Here is an 18,265-nt window from a genome sequence, read left to right as displayed (position 1 = left end):
TTCAGTCATCTGAAGGCTTGACCAGGGTGGAAGATCAGCCTTCGAGAAAGCTACTCCTATACCTGGTTGGCGCTGCTTTGCGGGATGTCTAAATTCCTTGCCACCTGTGCCTCCCGGAAGGGCTACTTGAGTGTCCTTGAAACATGGCTGCTGGCTTTCCCAAGAGCAGATGATCCTGGAGAGCAAGGCAGGAGCCATGGTATGTTTTATGGCCCAGCCTCCCTCCTTCAGACGGACAGTGGTCCCCACGACCGGGGAGGGCAGAGTGACCCCTGTGCGGGACTGAGGCATTGCTGCAACCCTGGGCCACGAGTTCCGGGATCTGACACGGGTGCAGCACGTGACCACCTACAGCCTTGTTGCCCTGCGAGCACCGCCTTCCCGCACCACTTCGGCAAGGCCATCCCCAGCATGCGGTGCCACACTCGGGCATGCATCCTGGATGTCGTGCCGCCATTTGTAGCGTTTTATCCTGTCTACACACGGGGGACCCAGGAGTTTGTGAAAGCCAAGCGGAAGAATCCGGCTGCTTATGAGAATGACAAACGAGCCACTCATCTGGGTGATGGCTCCCTGGGCCGGAAAGATCCTTCTCTGGGAGAAGAGCCTACATTGTAGTGTCTTGAAGACATAATACACTTCTTGTGGGAAGCAAAAAAAAAAAAAAAAAAAAAGAAAGAAAAAGAAAAAAGCCATATTCCTTCATTTTCATAATATCCTATTTGTTACACCTATCGACCCGGCTCAGGATGGGAGGGAACTACACAAAGGCAAGGATTCCATGTGTCAAGGATCATAGGAGGCCATCTTGGAAGCCAGCCATCACATGTCAAATGAGATAATGCGGGTAAAGCGCTTAGAACCATGCCTGACACGTGATGTGACCTCAGTAAACACTAACCATCCCTAACAAGTGCCCTGCTTTGTTCGGGGCATATAGCAACCGCTTTCATTTAGTCATTCAACAAACATTTATTGAGCAGCTCCGTGCACCAGGCACTGTTCTAGGAGCCGGGGAGACTGCGGTGAACAAAACATAGATCCTGGCCTCATGAAAGTCCCAGACATAGAGTGTCCTGCCATGTGGGGCTAAGTGCTATGACGACTGGCCTCACAGGCAGGTGGGACTTCGACCCATTTTATACCTGGGCCCGGGGTCAAACAAGCTCTGCAAGGAGCCGAAATGAGCTCTGAGTCCCCAAGGAGTTCAGGATTTCACCAAACACAGAGGTTCTCCAAATTGGCTGCTCAGTCGCATCGCCCCGGGGAGATTGTTAAGGCGCACACCCGAGGCAGTCTGACTCACAGGTCAGGAGAGAGTTTGGGGATCTGCCTTGTAAACAAGCACCCCAGGGGACCGATGCAGGCGACTGACCCACCACCTCTGAGACTGTTCTGCGTGAGTCAGTGATGCAGGGCAGGGCCAGTCCTGCTCCAAGGAGGGTCCAGCCTCCAAGGAGGGGCAGGGCTTAGCCACACAGAGAGGAGGGGAACAGGCTGGAGCCCAGAGACACGGAGCAATTTGTCCAGGGACACACAGCCTGCAGAGGCAGTTTGAAGCACACGGCGGTCGGCTTAGTTAGTTGATCAAGTATATCCCGTGTTGTGTATTTAAATCAATCCGTCAATCAATAGCCATAAATTCTTTTCAGGGACTCCCAGCAAGAGGGAGAATCTATTTCCCCACCTCCCGAATCTGGCTTCGGGGCACGCTTTGGCCAATGGGACATTTGCTGATGTGACACAAGCACAAGCACCTTGGCCCCTGCCCTCTCTTGTTTTTTGAAACCCAAGAGCACGACAGGAGGGGGCCCGGGGCTAAGCCTGTTGGAGGCTGAGACTTCCTGGAGCAGAGGTGACCCACCCAGGTGGGCGTCCCTACAGCCTGCTGACTGACAGACAACGGGGCTGTGAGTGAGCCTGGGCGCCCCTCTAAGCAGCAGCTGCCTGGGGCGCCTGGGTGGCTCAGTTGGTTATGTGTTCGACTCTTGATTTCGGCTCAGGTCATGATCTCATTGTGAGATCGAACCCCATGTCAGGCTGCGCTGAGCATGAGCCTGCTTGGGATTCTCTCTCTGCCCCTCCCCTGCTCTCTCTCTCTCTCTTTCTCAAAATAAAATAAATGTTTGTTTGTTTTTTAAAAGCATTGGCGGCCTGCCACAGTGCGAGTGAGCCAGCTGAGCCCAGCCCAAACTGCTGAGCCAGAGAATCAGGGACCATTAAGTTTTGGGGTTTGCAATGCAGCAAAGACCTGCTACAGCCTAGTTATGGGGCGGGGCGGGGGGGGGGGCGGCGCGGGAGAAATTTCCTCCCTTCACTTGGGGCAAACTGTCCTTAGTCGCGGTCATTAACATTAACTGCCCAACAAACTCGAGATCACCAAGATCTCACACAGGAAGCCTCGTGTGTTGCTCAGTAAAATCCAGTGTGGATCTGGTGGTCCTCCTCCAACTTGTAGCTAAGGGCACCGGGGCCTCGAGGTGGCCTGCGTTAGGGACAAGAGGGGTGGAGGCTCACCAGCTCTCAGCGCCCTCACAGTGGGTGTTTCCAAGCACGCACAGCCTCCCATTGGTCAGAACTGGTCACATGATTGTAAGGTGGGGCAGGGCAGCTAGGGGAGCCCTTGAAGTACTGGGGACGCCCACCGCCCTACCTTAGCCACAAAGAACTCACTAACCGCAGATGTCATTAGTATTTTATTTGTGTGGTTACTTGTTTCACAGCTGGCTTCTCCATTAGACTGAGTCCATCTGGCATGACGCCCGGCCTAAGCCACCATCCATAAGAGTGGTTGAATGGCGGGCTAAGCGAGCGAATACATGGTAGGGCAGGCCGCAATACTGTCGTTTGTATTTAGCCCCCAGTTATAGAGAAAATCCCCAGTTAGATTTCCTAGAGCCCCTCACTCGCCATATACTCAGAATATACTTGCACTACGTTTGATTCTGTAAAAGTTTTATGATGATCATTATCTGGGTATAAATGGAACGTGGAAGTGCTCTGTAATCGCGGCCATGTGCGTTACTCGGGGAGAGTGGATTTTACATTTTTACCTGTCCGTTGACTGAGCAGCCTTGTCGAAAAGTTCCTGCTTCGGGGCGCCTGGGTGGCTCAGTCGGTTAAGCGGCCGACTTCAGCTCAGGTCACGATCTCGCGGTCCGTGAGTTCGAGCCCCGCGTCGGGCTCTGGGCTGATGGCTCAGAGCCTGGAGCCTGTTTCCGATTCTGTGTCTCCCTCTCTCTGCCCCTCCCCCCTTCATGCTCTGTCTCTCTCTGTCTCAAAAATAAATAACACGTTAAAAAAAAATTAAAAAATAAAAAAAAAAAAGAAAGAAAAGTTCCTGCTTCGCGGCAAAACCAGGTGAATCTTTTTGTCTGTTGTGTCGTCTTGGACGAGTCTTCTGCTCTCTAAACCACATTTTTCTTACTTGTAAAGTGACCGGCGCATTTACCTTACAGGGTCGTCCTGAGAATTAAAGGGGGTCTCTAGGTGTAAGCCGGGAGGGGAAAGAGGAAAGCTTGGGGGACTGCCTGCCCCATGAGACCCGAAACACACCTGGGTCCTGCCCCCGGGAATGCTGGCTGCACACAGATGAGGCTGACGTCTCCCAGTCTATCAGTTAGCTTTCGCTGCCTAACAAAACACCCCAAAACTCAGAGGCTTAAAACAACGATCACTTTATTTAACTCATGATTCTGTGGGTCAGCTGAACAAGTCTTCCGGCCTCCATCGGCCTGACCGATCTCTGCATTTGCGGACTGGTGGCCGGGTGATCCCGGGATGGCTTTCGTGACATGTCTGCAGCCAGCAGGCTATTGACCTCAGTGCTCGTGCTTTCTCCCACTATCTCCCCTCCCACGTGTAGCGTGAGCCTCGGGGACGCTGTACCCACCTACAGCTGGGGGATTGGCGTGGTTAATTAGCGGGACTGCATTTCCCTTGCTGGTGATTGGTCAGGAAAGGGCAGGTGACCCAGCTCTGGCCAATGAGCTATGTGGGAAAGTCTGTTAGGCGCGCTTCTGGGAAAACTTTGCCCGTCCCGAGAGAGAGCTGTGGGGCTCATAGGAACAGTTAACTCTCATGGAGGGTTTAAGTGCTCTACGTGAAATAACTCATTGAACTCCCGTGAGTTAGGCACTGTTACCCTCATCGCAGAAATGAATCATCTCAGGCATAGAATAGGGTGGTTAAGAAACAGAGGGTCAAACCGCCAGCGAGCGCGGGAGCCAGGATTTAATTCCAGGGAACCTGACTCCAGAATACTGAGTTGTTCGGTACTACGGTGCCACCCTCCTGCCTCCTCTGGTCGTGGATCGCTTGTGTGACACCTGGGACTTGCTGTGGCCGTTGTGCCAGTAGTCACCAGGGACAACAGAGCAGAGACGGAATGAGCCTGGAGAACCAGAGTCTTTGCTGACAGTTCTGAGAGCTGAATCAACCAGCCCAGAAGCCCATCCCATCTCCTGACTTCTCGCTTTGTGTGAAATACATTTCCTTCTTTTATTTCTATTATTTTTTTGTGTTTATTTTTGAGAGAGAGATAGAAAGAGCATAAGCAGGGGAGGGGCAGAGAGAGAGGCAGACACAAAATCCGAAGCAGGCTGCAGGCTCTGAGCTGTCAGCACAGAGCCCAACGCAGGGCTTGAACTCATGAACCATGAGATTAGGACCTGAGCTGAAGTGAGACACGTAACCCACTGAGCCCCCAGGTGCCCCCTTCCTTTATTTATTTATTTTTTGAAGTTTATTTATTTTTAAAAATTGTTTTTTAACGTTTTATTTATTTTTGAGACAGAGAGAGACAGAGCATGAACGGGGGAGGGTCAGAGAGAGAGGGAGACACAGCATCTGAAACAGGGTCCAGGCTCTGAGCCGTCAGCACAGAGCCCGACGAGGGGCTCGAACTCACGGACTGTGAGATCATGACCTGAGCCGAAGTCGGACACTCCACCGACTGAGCCACCCAGGCGCCCCTGAAGTTTATTTATTTTGAGACAGGGAGAGAGAGTATGTGCACGAGTGAGTGGGGGAGGGGCAGAGAGGAGGAGAGGGGGAGAGGGGGAGAGAGAGAGAAAGAATCCCAAACAGGCTCCCCACCGTCAGTGCAGAGCCTGACTCGCGACTGGAACTCACGTACTCGGGGCTGGATCATGACCTGAGCCGGGACGTTAAGAGCCCAACGCTCCACCAACTGAACCACCCAGGTGCCGCCATTCCATGAGAGGCTAGAAGGAATGTCCCGGAGAAATTAAACTATCTCACCACTCCTTTATTAGGCACAAGGTAAAAATAGATTCTTCTGGCATCCAAAACCCATAGTATTGGTCCAAAACCCAGAACAGGGCTTGGGACGTTCCAGGAGGCCAGGGGGAGACGACCGTGCCCCCTCCATCCCCCAACTCTGGTGCTCAGGCCAGAGGTGGACAGGCGCGGGCCCTCGCTCCAAACCGCTCCTTGAGTTAGGCGAGGACCAGCCTCATAGTCTGAACTGGGGCTCCTCCAGCCCAGTCCTTGGCTCGGAGAAGAGAGCGGCTGGGAGCCCAATTCGCAGCACGGCCTGGGCTCTGGAGTCCTGAGTTGCAAGGGAGAGGCCAGCAGCCTTTGTTTGGCACAGGGATTTGTGAGAGGCACTGTCCCAGGTCGGAAGTGCCTGGGCACCAGCACGAGTGGATGCGGACACCTGTGCTGAGAGGGCCCAGTGTGGACACTGACCGTGGGCTGGAGATGTGTCGTCCGCAGGAGCTTCGTCTTTTGTTCACTGCGGCGCTCCCAGCACCGAGAACAGGGCTCGGCGCGCAGTGAGCTCCCAGGATTTGTTAAATGTGCAAGCCTGTGTGCACAGGTGTGCGGAACCACACAGGTGTGCATACAGCACACTCCACACATGCGTCCTTTCTCCCTTCTAGAAGGCACTAAGGTTTGGCTCAGTGCAAAAACAAAAAAAGGCAGGAGAGAGCTTGGAGATACCCCAAACTCAATTCCACTGCTGCAGCTGCGAGTCTAGGGCTACCTAGCCATATAGACCAGCTTCTCTTACCCCCTCCTCTTCCTCGGCCTCCTCCAACCCCGGCCCTTCAGGGACCACCTGATCGGCCTCCCAGAGGTGGGATCGGGGTGGAGCTGAGGGGATAGGCTTCTCCCGCAGCCAGGGATGCAGCAGGATGCCCGTGGCCGTGAGGCGTTCGGCTGGCTCCCGTCGAAGGAGACAGCGGACCAGGCAGCGAGCGGGAGCCGAGAGGCCCTCGGGCAGGGCAAAGGCACCGCGGCGGATCTTGCCAAAGAGCAGGGCAGGCTCTGAGTCTTGGAAGGGGTAGTGGCCAGCCAGCATGGTGAAGAGCGCCACGCCCAGGCTCCACACATCGGCCGCCTTGCCTGAGTACGATGCCCGGGAGCTGAGGATTTCAGGTCCCACGTAGGCCGGGCACGCGTGTTTGTCCCACAGGGAGTCGTCGGGCCCGTTCAGCACACAGGCATCCTCCAGGTTCTCCAGCACCAGCTTAGTCCTGTGGCAGGTGGAGAGACAGAAGGGTCGCCTCCTAATTGGGCCCCCCGTGCCCCCACATGCCCCCACGCTGTCACCCTTAATGGCACCCACTTCCTGAGTGCCTGCTGGCATTTGGCAGAATTGAGCCAGTCTTGGGTCGCCCGGGTGGCTCAGTTGGTTAAAGGGCCGACTCTTGACCTCGGCTCAGGTCGTGAGCTCATGGTTCGTGAGTTCGAGCCCCGCGTCGGGCTCTGTGCTGATGGCATGGAGCCTGCTTGAGATTCTCCCTCCCTGCCCCTATCCCACTCATGCTGTCTCTCTCAAAATAAATACATTTAAAAAAATAATAGTAATAAATAAAAATAAAAAAGAATTGAGCCAGTCCTGTGAGGCTGGTTGACCGACCTCATTTTACACATGAGGAAGCCCAGGCTCAGAGACATTAGTCATTTCTCAAGGCCACAGAGCAATTCAGTTCGAACTAGGACTCTGAGAGGAGCACATTTCCCAGTAGTCCCTTGGAGAGGGGGCTGAGATGGGTGGGGGCCTTAAGGCTCTTCTAAATATTTATTTATTTATTTATTTATTTTAATGTTTATTTATTTTTTTTATTTTATTTTATTTTTTTAATTTTTTTTTCAACGTTTATTTATTTTTGGGACAGAGAGAGACAGAGCATGAACGGGGGAGGGGCAGAGAGAGAGGGAGACACAGAATCGGAAACAGGCTCCAGGCTCTGAGCCATCAGCCCAGAGCCTGACGCGGGGCTTGAACTCACGGACCGCGAGATCGTGACCTGGCTGAAGTCGGACGCTCAACCGACTGCGCCACCCAGGCGCCCCAAATGTTTATTTATTTTTGAAGGAGAGCGAGAGAGAGACAGAGCATGAGCACAGGAGGGACAGAGAGGGAGGGAAACACAGAATCCGAAGCGGGCTCCAGGCTCTGAGCTGTCAGCACAGAGCCCGACGCGGGGCTCGAACTCACGAACCGCGAGATCATGACCTGAGCAGAAGTCGGGCACTTAACTGACTGAGCCACCCAGGAGCCCCCTGACTGGTACTCTTGTAAAGTGTCAAGGTCAAGGAAGACAAGGAAAGACTGAGGAACAGTTTCAGACTGGGGGAGACTAAGGAGTATGACAACTGAATGCAAGCTGGGCTTCTGGACTGGATGCCAGACAGGAAATGAGTATTAGTGGGAAACTAGCGAAATTGAAATCCATCAGTGGTTCAGTGACTAGGTACTAGACCCAGGTTAATTTCTTAGTTTTGATGGCTGTTCTGTGGTTGAGAAGTTAATATTAGGGGAAACTGGATGAAAACAATATGAAAACTCTTGGCACTATTTTTGCAACTTTTCTGCAAGTCTAAAACTATTTCAAAAAGTTTAAAAGGGTACGATGGGGTCACCCTCCTTCCCCCCACTCCCCCCCACCCCACAAAAAAAATCTTGAAATGAAATTCATGCTCCTGATGGATGTTTGCATGCACCTGATTGGCTTGGCATGCTCCCTGACATGTCCTGCACACCCCCCGGGGGGGAGTCTAGGGGAGGGGACAGAATGCCAGGTCCCTTTCTGTCCCCTCCCTCCAAAAATCACTGATCCTCAGCGTCACAGAAATAGTTCCCATGTGAGGAGCTTCAGGGCCTGTTTTGGCTTGTTGTCTGTGGCCCTGACATCCTGGAAGCATCCTGACAACCTGGCCCTTTCCCCTACCAGTGGGGAAACTGAGGCCCAGAGACTCCGGGTCACCCAGAGTCAGCAGGTAAGGCCAGCCAGACTCCCGCCTCTCAAGTTTAAGGTGAATTAGGACCTCTCTGGAGTCACCTGTGGGGTCAGTTCCCAGCTCTGCTATATATTTAGCTGTGGGGTCTTAGGCCTTACTTGACTTCTCTGGGCCTGTTTTGTCCCCTGACCTAGAGGAAGCAATACTAGCCCTGCCTCCTATTCGTAAGGATCCCAGCCAAGTGAGACAGGGCAGCCAAGCTCCTCATCGCCGTTGGCTACTGTGACTGTCACAGAGGCAATGCTCCACCTCAGGGGCTTCGCATTCGGTCTGGGTCAACCTTTTCCTGGGACCCGGGCGGAGGTGCTGGTCCAGGCTTCTCCATTCCTTGCGTAAGTTACTTTACCCTCCTGGGCCTCGGTTTCCCCAGCATGGCTCACCTCTCAGGCGTGTCTGTGCGCAGGGTCTCTGTGCCCACACTCACCTCTCCTCGTTGGTGAAGACAAAGCGCCGCAGCTTGAGATCGCGCAGGACCAGGCCGTGCTGGTGACAGTGCGCCAGGGCGGCGGCCATCTGGCGGAAGAGCGCGGCGGCTTCGGGCTCGGGGAGGCGGCGGCGGCGGCGCACCAGGCTGTGCATGTCCCCGTGGGGCCGTGGGAAAAAGGTGTAGAGGTGGCGGGGGCCCGCCACGACGTCGGCCGGCCGCGCCACGTGTCCCCGCGGGGGCAGCCGCGAGTAGGGCTCCAGCACCGCCTGGGCCTCGCGGGCCGGGTACACCTGTGGGCGGGGCGGGGCGGGGCGTGAGCGCAGGTGGGGGCCGCTCCGCGGAGCCTGGCCTGGCCTTGGAAGCAGTCACGGCCAAGCATTCAGGCACTGTGTGCTCGGCACTGTGCCACGCGCTCCAGCAAGCCGCTCCACCCGGACGAAGCTGAGAGGCCGCACAGCCAGCGGGTGGCAGGCCTGAGACCTGAATCCGTGCTCCACGGTCTGTGCCCTCAACTGCTACCTTAGACGCCCTTAAACTTCAGGCAACTGGGAAATGACAGGGAACCCAAACGGAAATAGCCCAAGGCCGTGGAAATGCAGAAGAGTAGATAGCCCACGAGTCACTTTACGCATAGCATCCCGTGCTCATAGCTATACCGTTCCCTAGGATGCACTGCCTGCCCGCCCTCTCATTCACTCCACAAGGAGACACTGGCGGCTGCCTGTGCCGGCCTTGGGGATCCAACCTGGCTGACGGCCGTGGCCCCTGCCCTCCTGATGCCCACGGTCCAATACAGGAGACAAGGAAACAAGCCAACAGACAACATATTTACAAATTCTCATGAGCATCCTCCAGAAAGATGCTGGAGGAGAGAATATTTTGGAAGGGGGCACCTACCCGGAAAGGTGTGGTCTAAAAGGGACTCTGGGGAAGTGACCTGAATGATTCAGAGATGCCCACGGGATAAGCTTTCCAGGTGGGGGACATGGGCAGTGCAAGGGTCCTGAGGCAAGAAAGTGTTTGAGCCACTTCAGAAAAACCAGCCCAAGATCAGTTCAGCTGGAGTGGGGCAGGGGAGGGAAGGGGGCAGTGGTGAGTGTGGTGAGGGTGTTGGAAAATGTGCCCGGGGCTCTACGGACATCAGATGGAAACCTCCCCACAGCCCTGAAAGGTGTGTTCCGTTTTACCGACGGTGAAACTGATGTTCAGAGAAGGAAGGTCACCTGTCGGAAGCCATACAGCTGACCAGAGGCGGAGCTGGTATACTGACTTTGTCTGCCTTTAAACCCTTCCCATGTTATTTTGGCCATGCCCACACAGAAAATAAAAATAAATAAAGCGCATACATATTTAATTCATGAAAAAAAAAAAGTAAGCATATGTTAAAAAAAAAAAAAAGAAAAGAAAAGAAAACCAAACAGCTGGGTGGCACGGAAGAAAGAATTCAAAAAACAGAGACTACTTTTTTTTAAGTCAGGGTAAACATTCCTGCCTCTGTGCATTTGAACTTGCCTGTCCTGCCGCCGGAATGCTCTTTCCTAGAGACCCACAGGGCTGGCCCCCGCCCCCCCATTCACGTAAGTCACTGCTTGAATGTCACGTCCTCGGAGAGGTCTTCCTGGACTAAAATCACCTGCTCCCCCATAATCCCTGTCCCCCTCTCTTTCAGCTCCCAGCTTTCTCTCCAAAGCACTTATGATCCCCTGGTACATATTTTACTTATTCTCTTGTTTACTGTCCATGTCCTCCACTTAAGCATCGGCTTGATGAGAGCAGGACTCGGTCTATGTTAGAGCCACAGCAGGGTGCATGGCACACAGGGTGCTCAGTGAAGGTTTGTTGAATGAATGAATAGGTGATCCTCTACAGACAGGCCGATGATCCTTCTACACACTGACCAGAAAAGCCTAGGCGATGGGGAAAGCTGGAGGCTCACTGGCTGCTTCCCCAACAAACACAGGAATAAAGTAATATAAGGACCCCTCAGCCTTGGCAATCCTCTAGAGCCAAGGCCCTTTCCAAGCCCCCTGTGATGCTGGGGGAGAATGACCCTGGGGGAACGTACCTTGCAGGTGTACTCGGTGCCTGAGGGGCAGTGCAGGGCCCAATAGGCCCGGCCACCCTCCTCAGGCTCCAGGAGGACATAGGGCCCAAGACGGGAGGCAGTGGTCCCAGCACAGGCATGGGCTGGAGCAGGAAGTGGGCTCGGGGGCAGCGGGCAGGAGGGCAGCCTGGGCTGGGGCCCGATTCGCGCTTGTTTCCGGATGGGACACTCGGTGTCTAGGTCATTGTCCAACTCCCACCGCTTCCTCCTGGAGGGGGCACCCGCAGCAACAGCCAGAGGGGTGGCTCGCATCTACGAAGAAGGGAAAAAGCACTGAAGTGAGGCTGTTTGGTGGCCCCCCCCCTTCCCTAGCCTTTATGGAGGAGGACTTGGCAGTGTGCATCAAAGTGACAAACGCCCTTAACCTTGACTGTGTGTCCCGCTTCTGGGGATTTATCCTCCAATTAAAATGCCCACCAAAAAATTAAACATGTCAAGGGCTGTTCATCAGAGCCTTGCATCCAATAGTAAAAGGCAGTAAACACCCCCAAGCGTCCAGCAGTATGGGGCTGGTTAAACGTCATGATACAAGCCACATGGTGGAATATTATACAGCCCCGGAAAGGGACCAGCAAGCCCTGTACACACCGATATAATGATGTCGGTACACGGTTATCCTGCACCTACGTGATAGAAACCACTAAATGTCCATCATTGGGGAACTGGTTAAATCAATTCTATGTCATCCGTACACGAAAAAACTGTAGCCATTTATGATTAAGAAAACTCTTTAGGGGCACCTGGCTGGCTCAGTCAGTAGAGCATGAGACTTTTTTTTTTTTTTCAGTTTATTTCTTTATTTTGAGAGAGAGAGAGAGAGAGAGAGGCAGAGAGAAAGAGAGAGACTCTCAAGCAGGCTCCGTGCTGTCAGTATAGAGGCCAACATGGGGGTCCATCTCCTAAACCATGAGATCATGACCTGAACCAAATCCAAGAGTCGGACGCTTAACCGACCAAGCCACCCAAGTGTCCTGCATGTGACTCTTGATCTCAGGGTCGTAAATTCAAGACCTAAAATTTTAAAAGCTTACTGAGAGAAAGAAAGAAAGAAAGAAAGAAAGAAAGAAAGAAAGAGGAAGGAAGGAAGGAAGGAAGGAAGGAAGGAAGGAAGGAAGGGAGGAAGAAAAGAAAGAAAGAAAGAAAGAAAGAAAGAAAGAAAGAAAGAAAGAAAGAAAAGAAAGAAAGAAGAGAGAGGGGCGCCTGGGTGGCTCAGTCGGTTAAGTGTCCGACTCTTGATTTCAGCTCAGGTCATGATCTCATAGTTTGTGAGTTCGAGCCCCGCATCAGGCTCCGCGCTGACCGTGCAGAGCCTGCTTGGGATTCTGTCTTTCTCTCTGCCCCTCCCCAACTTGTGCTCACGCTCTTTCTCAAAAATAAAATAAATAAACCTAAAAAAAAGAAAGAAAGAGAAACTCCTTATGTGCTGATTAGAAAAACCTCCAGAGTGAACGGTTAAGTGGAATTAAAAAAAAGCAAAGTGGAGAATTCGCCTTGGCGGTTAGAGGAAGAGAGACTTGGCACTCTATCTGCTGAGTGGTGTAGTGCAGGGAGCTGTTACCTGGGGCAGGGAGGGAGGGATGATGAATGAATGAGGAAGGTATGAATGTACATATGAATGCGGGCTCTGGAATGGATATGTTGTCCAGTGCACAAAGCAAGCTGCTATAGGACAGATATACCCTGAGATGATTGAGACGATATCATTCATGTAAAAAACGCCACCAGCATATCAAAAAAATATCTCCATACTTGCTTATAGGTCGGTATGTAAATGCACAAGTTTTGGAAGGACCCAGACTAAACCGGCCACAGTAGCTCCTGGCCTCCTGGGAGGCCCAAGAGAGGAAGGGATTTGGTAGAAAGGCAAGGGCATTTTCAATTTCAGTATTTTTATTTATTCATTTATTATTATTTTTTATTTTATTCTTTAACATTTATTTATTTTTGAGAAGAGAGAGACAGAGCACGAGCCGGGGAGGCGAGAGAAAGAGGGAGACACAGAATCCGAAACAGGCTCCAGGCTCTGAGCCGTCAGCACAGAGCCCGACGCGGGGCTCAAACTCACGGACCGCGAGATCATGACCTGAGCCCAAGTCGGACGCTCCACCGACTGAGCCACCCAGGCGCCCCTCAAGTTCAGGATTTTAAAATAAAGATCCTGCACTCATTTATGGCTTGAGTATTTCAAAAATGAGTGTATTTCTTTTTTTGTTTTTTCAAATGTGAACTTTACTATTGCCTGATGACTCAAAGCTATCAGAATCACAGGTCCAGAGTTAGTCAACAATAGATAGTGCAGTTTCACCATCAGGTAAGAAGTAAGGCAAGGAGGGGATGTCTCTCAAAGGCGGTAAGATTCATTCATTCAGTTATGGAGGAAGCCCCCCCCCCCCGGGGGGGGGGGTGGGACGCGGCTGTAAAACTGTGTGGTGGGTGGAGGAGAGGGCAATGGCATGTCAGAGCAGGGAGGTTCTCTCCTGGATCTATCTGCCTACCCATTCCGGCTCCAGATGAGGGACACGGAGCCAAGGTATAAGACGTTAGAGGGAGATCGACTTCAGCCCCGGTAAAGACCTTCCCGAAGGTCTGAGCCAGGATCAATGGGGAAACATCACTCAGAGTCGGTTCTCAGACTGAGGACCACCTACTCCCAAGTCCGAGCGAGCGGTGGGCTGCCTTGGGAGGGAGGCAGGGAGACCTCAAATGGCGTGCAAGGCCATAATCCCAACGTAGTAAGAATGCAACAGCGGGTGGCTGTAGTCGGACATTCCCAGGTTCGAATCCTGGCCCAGACCCGGCCTGGCAGGGGTAGCCCTGGGCAATGGAGGCGGCCCCTAACACCTACCTCTTGCTGTTCCCTGACGCCTCTGGCGAAATAAGGGCAGGTCATACCAAACACACACTCACAGAACCCAGAGCAGACAGCTGTACACACGCGCCTCAAAAACACTGTTTGTCCAAGCCGGCCAGCTGCGACACCACATCCAGGGCAGAGAGGGGCACACACATCATTAAGGGACACACACCTCGTCGTCCTTGGGCAAGTGGGCAGGCATACACACGCAGAGCCCTCCCAACTCTCCCACTCACCACTGACCGATACCTGTAAGGTCACAGGCAAGGTCTGACACGTGCCCCACCCCCTAGACGGCCCCGCCCCGCCTGCCGCCGCCGGGCTCCTCCCGTGGGAGCGGAAGCGGCGGGCCGCGGGTGTCCCGAGGCAGAAGATTCAGCGGAAACGGAGCAGCGGGAGGGGGAGAGGCGAGGAAAGGAGGCTGGGCCCCAGGGCTGTGAGAAGGGGCGGACCGGGGCCCTCCTCGCTCCTCACGCCCCAGAGTCTGCAGGGACAAAACGCAAGCGCGCGGTGCAACCCGCAACCCGCAGCCGCAGCGCCAGGTGCATACCTGCGGCCGACGCCCCGCACGCTCCGGGGGTCCCGCACCCCGCGCGCTGCATCCTCGCTCCCTCTCCCCCTGCACCTGCCCCCAAGGTACCCGAGCCCGGCCCCAGCACAGCCCACACCTGCCACCGGCTCCTCGCGGCTCTGACCGTGCGCCGAGACACATCCCCTCCAACCCCGCAGGCCCACGCGGATCCCGCACACACACCCCAGAGGGACACAGACCCAACGCGGTCCCCAGCGTCCCCCGCGGGCCCCTCACACACACGCCTCCCCCGCCCCACGCTCACCTCCCGGGGCCACACGCCCGCACCTCTGTCCCCTGCTCCCTCCGCCCCCAGGATATGCTCTACCTTCGCGGGTCCGCACCCTCCAACCCGTCCGCCCCCGACCCCCGGCCCGAGCCCTCTCCGGCCCCGCAGGGTACCTTGCCCGGGCGTGCGGCGGGATCCTGAGTCTCCAGGGCACTCCCACGTGGCCGGGGGCCCGCTGCGACGCGGCTGCGCTCGGGACCCCGGACCCCGCAGCCGGACACGTGTGGAGCCGCCGCCGCTTCCGCTGCGAGTGCCTCCCGGCTCCAGAGCCGGCTCCGGCCCGGGCCCGGGTGATGCAAACCTGCGCTAATCCGCCGTCGCCTGATGCGCTCCAGCCGGGGATTGCAACATCCCGCGCGCTCCGCCCCCTGGGGGAGGGGGGGGTCACCGCCCCGGCGCGCCCCGCCCCCCACGGGTGTCTCGGCTCCACCCCCTCCCCCACCTGCCCCGCGCAGACACCAGCCACTGGCTCTCCCTCCTTCCTTGGAAAGAGCATTTTGCTTTTCTGAGCCTCAGTCTCCCCATATGCGAAATGGGGAGAACGTCCTTCCTTCTCAGGATGCAGAGGAGAAAAAGAGCCAACCGTGACAGTTCCCCGGGTGCTTTCCTGTTTTATAAAGTACCTTCCTACCAATGCTTTATTAACCTTTAGGAGGACTCTGGGCAGGCAGGAAGCTCCGCTCGCCCCATCCCAGCCCGAGGCCCAGGCATGGGAAAGCAGCCCGGGAGTTTTGCAAAGACCTCAGACTTTAGGATCTGAGTCGCGGGGCTCAGAAGAACCGATGTGGTCCCCCGGGGAGGCCTGGGGTCGGGCAGGCGTCACAGCGTCCACTGGATACAGGCAGCGCAGCCTAACGATTAAGAGCCAGCGCCCTAGACCCAACCTGCCTAAGAGCGCACCCCACCTTTGCGCCGACGCACTGTGCAACCTCAGGAAAGTTACTTAAAACCCCGCTAGAGCCGAAAATTCCTCCTCTGTAAAATGGGCTTATAGGAGTACTCACTTCATAAGGCTTTCGCTTGGACAAAATGCTTAGAACTAGATGGCACAGCCTAAGTGTTCAATAAATAGAATAGAGGCTCGGGGAGGGGAAGTCACCCATAACAGGACTGACACCCCAAGCCTGAGAGACCCTGGTGCCCCTTCCTATTTGGTGAAGCATCCCCCAGGGATCCAGTACCTTTCTTGGAAATCCCTTTTAGGTCTTGATGTCTCTGAACGCCCCAGTGTCAAAAAATAGCTTCTCCAGGAAGAGGTTGGATGGCGTTGGAAAGGTGGGTGAAGCTACCTTTGTTGCTCAGGTTCCAGAACCCCAGGGACCAGCTCACCTGTGTTTCAGGAACTTCAGGGCACACCAGGGGACTCTGGGATCTCATTTAACCCTGGAGACTCCCCTGCCAGGGAGGAACTAGTGAACTCATTCTCTACCCCCCGGGAAGTCTAGACTCAGGTCGAAAATCCCTCAGCAGTAAGGGACAAAGAAAAGTGGAATTGGTTGTCTTCTCTGTGCAGCCAGCACTGTGCTGGGTTTGCTCATACATTCCTTACTTTGTTCATGCTGTGTCAGACCCTGTTCTAAGTGCTGGGGACTCAGCAGTGACAAGAGTGACCCATCCCTGCCCTCACAGTTCTTATAAATCAGTGGGAAGACAGACCATGATCAAGAAAATAAAATCAATAACCAAGATCGTTTAAAATTCAGGATGAATGTCATGTGTTTTCTTGAATAAACAAAGAGGATAGATTTGTCTTGGAGCACAGACGACTGAGGGGTGGCTATTTTCATTAAGGCTCATCAAGAAGGTGATGTTTAAACTAAGATCCTACGGAAGAGACGGGCTGAGGATGCAAAGATCTGAGGGGACATAGAAAAAGTAACCGCAAAGACCCCGACGCACCTAATGAACCATGAGATGAACACTATGACCTCTATTCTACAGATGAGTGACGGTGAGAGGTTTACCCAAAAGCACCTACCCTGTGGTATGAAGATTTGAGATTTGAACCTGGGGCAGCTAATGCCAATGCTTATACCGTCCAGGGACATTTTACAAGCTTTGCCACCCGGCAGCCTCCACCTGGACCAGTGGATATGGCTCCTGGAACTGCACCCTGGGAATGACTCCCCAAGTTTAGGAGGGCCTTGTCACATTTGGGGGGGGGTCAAATCCTGGTTTTCTAGACCAATGGAACATAAAATATAAGCCACATAATGTAGGATTAAAATTTCTAGTCATGCATTAAAGAATACAAAGAGGGGCACCTGGGTGGTTCTGTTGGTTAAGCATCTGACTCTTGATTTTGGCTCAGGTCATGATCCCTGGGGTGGAGGGATTGGGGCCCCCCTCCCCCTGCCGCAGGAGCCCTGCTTTGAGCCCCACCTCCAGCTCCCTCAGCTGATAATGGAGCCTTCCTTAGATTCTCTCTTTCTCTGCCCCTCTCTCCCTGCTCTCTCTCTCTCTCTCTCAAATAATTTTTTTTTTAATTTAAAGAAGAATAAAAAGAAACAGGTGAGGGGCACCCGGATGGCTCAGTCAGTGGAATTTGTGACTCTTGATCTCAAGGTTGTAAGTTCGAGTCTCATGTTGGGCGTAGAGATTGCTTAAAAAAAAAAAAAAAATCTTAAAAAAAAAAAGGTGAAACTAACATTAATAATATATTCAATTATCCAATATATCTAGCATGTGATCATCTCAACAAATAATTACGAAATTATTAATGATATACTCTAAAATTTTTTTCCCCCGCTAATGTCTTCAATATCCGGTGTTTTATACTTTGGAAACAAATCGGAACAGAAGCTAAATTGTGAGGGCTTAAAGTAAAATGCTGTGGGGCGCCTGGGTGGCTCAGTCGGTTAAGCGGCCGACTTCGGCTCAGGTCATGATCTCGCGGTCCGGGAGTTCGAGCCCCGCGTCGGGCTCTGCGCTGACAGCTCAGAGCCTGGAGCCTGTTTCAGATTCTGTGTCTCCCTCTCTCTGACCCTCCCCCGTTCATACTCTGTCTCTCCCTGTCTCAAAAATAAATAAATTAAAAAAAAAAAAAAGTAAAAGGCTGTTCTACCAAGACCATTAAATTGTGTTTAGGGGACAACATGTTTTACTTGCTTTAAAATTAAAGTTAAATCACGTGCAAATTTTCAGCCTCTTAGCCATATTTTAAATGCTCAATAGCTTCGTGTAGTAAACGGCTACCATATTGAGTAGCACCCTAGAGCAAGAACTCCTGGTGCATGATCCAGGGAGGATAACAAAGAAGTTAAGACCTGTTGGGTTTACAGCATAGGTGCCAAATAGCCTTGAGCCTCAGTTTCCACGCCTATAAAGTGGGAGTAATTACCCCTTTCCTAGCATGGTAGTCCTCCGGATTAAATGCACTAAGGCACCCTCAAGTCAGATCCCATTTCCCGGGTTCAAATCTCACCACTTCCAAGTGATGAGATTTTAGGTAAACGACTTAAGCTCTCTGTGCCTCAGGTTCCTCATCCACAAAATGGGGATAATAATAGCACCTACTTCATAGGTTCGTCATGAGAATCACATGACTTAATACCTGTGAAGTGTCTGGAATATAAATGCTGTCTAAGTATTCGTTAAAATGTAAAGAAAATAAATGGTGACCGGCTCCCTTCCCCAGTTAAATGCAAACCATGGGCACTTTCCTAGAGAGAGAATTTGGCTTTCGTGAATTTCCTTCTCTCCAGGCTTAGAACATCCCGCTACCCTGGTTTCTCAGCCCAGCTGGT

At 53.3% G+C, this 18,265-nt stretch overlaps 1 protein-coding gene and 1 pseudogene across 1 annotated transcript; one reads left to right on the top strand and one right to left on the bottom strand.

Moving 5' to 3' along the window:
- The first annotated feature begins 84 nt into the window (after positions 1-84).
- LOC121012048 (cytochrome b-c1 complex subunit 8-like) lies at positions 85-648 on the top strand (annotated as a pseudogene).
- A 4,600-nt stretch (positions 649-5,248) lies between these two features.
- Positions 5,249-14,833, bottom strand: TRIB3 (tribbles pseudokinase 3). Its single transcript, XM_040447442.1, has 4 exons — positions 14,633-14,833; positions 10,767-11,057; positions 8,699-8,991; positions 5,249-6,503 (listed from the first exon to the last, which is right to left on the bottom strand). The coding sequence occupies exons 2-4, from the start codon at positions 11,055-11,057 to the stop codon at positions 6,011-6,013; spliced, it is 1,077 nt and encodes a 358-aa protein (XP_040303376.1). The 5' UTR covers positions 14,633-14,833; the 3' UTR covers positions 5,249-6,010.
- Between the last annotated feature and the right edge of the window lie 3,432 nt (positions 14,834-18,265).

The sequence above is a fragment of the Herpailurus yagouaroundi genome, unplaced genomic scaffold, assembly GCF_014898765.1.
Source record: "Herpailurus yagouaroundi ecotype Mexico unplaced genomic scaffold, PumYag 196, whole genome shotgun sequence".
In the NCBI taxonomy this organism is placed as follows: domain Eukaryota; kingdom Metazoa; phylum Chordata; class Mammalia; order Carnivora; family Felidae; genus Herpailurus; species Herpailurus yagouaroundi.
This window is presented reverse-complemented; position numbering and strand designations above follow the sequence as displayed.

What these genes read in the sequence shown, in the direction of transcription:
- TRIB3 (XM_040447442.1), bottom strand. Translation starts at nt 11,057, where the DNA reads ATGCGAGCCACCCCTCTGGCTGTTGCTGCGGGTGCCCCCTCCAGGAGG. An exon ending in GCACCGAGTACACCTGCAAG is followed by an intron (nt 8,992 to 10,766) that starts GTACGTTCCCCC and finishes CCCCGCCCACAG; the next exon opens with GTGTACCCGGCCCGCGAGGC. An exon ending in GTCTTCACCAACGAGGAGAG is followed by an intron (nt 6,504 to 8,698) that starts GTGAGTGTGGGC and finishes CACCTGCCACAG; the next exon opens with GACTAAGCTGGTGCTGGAGA.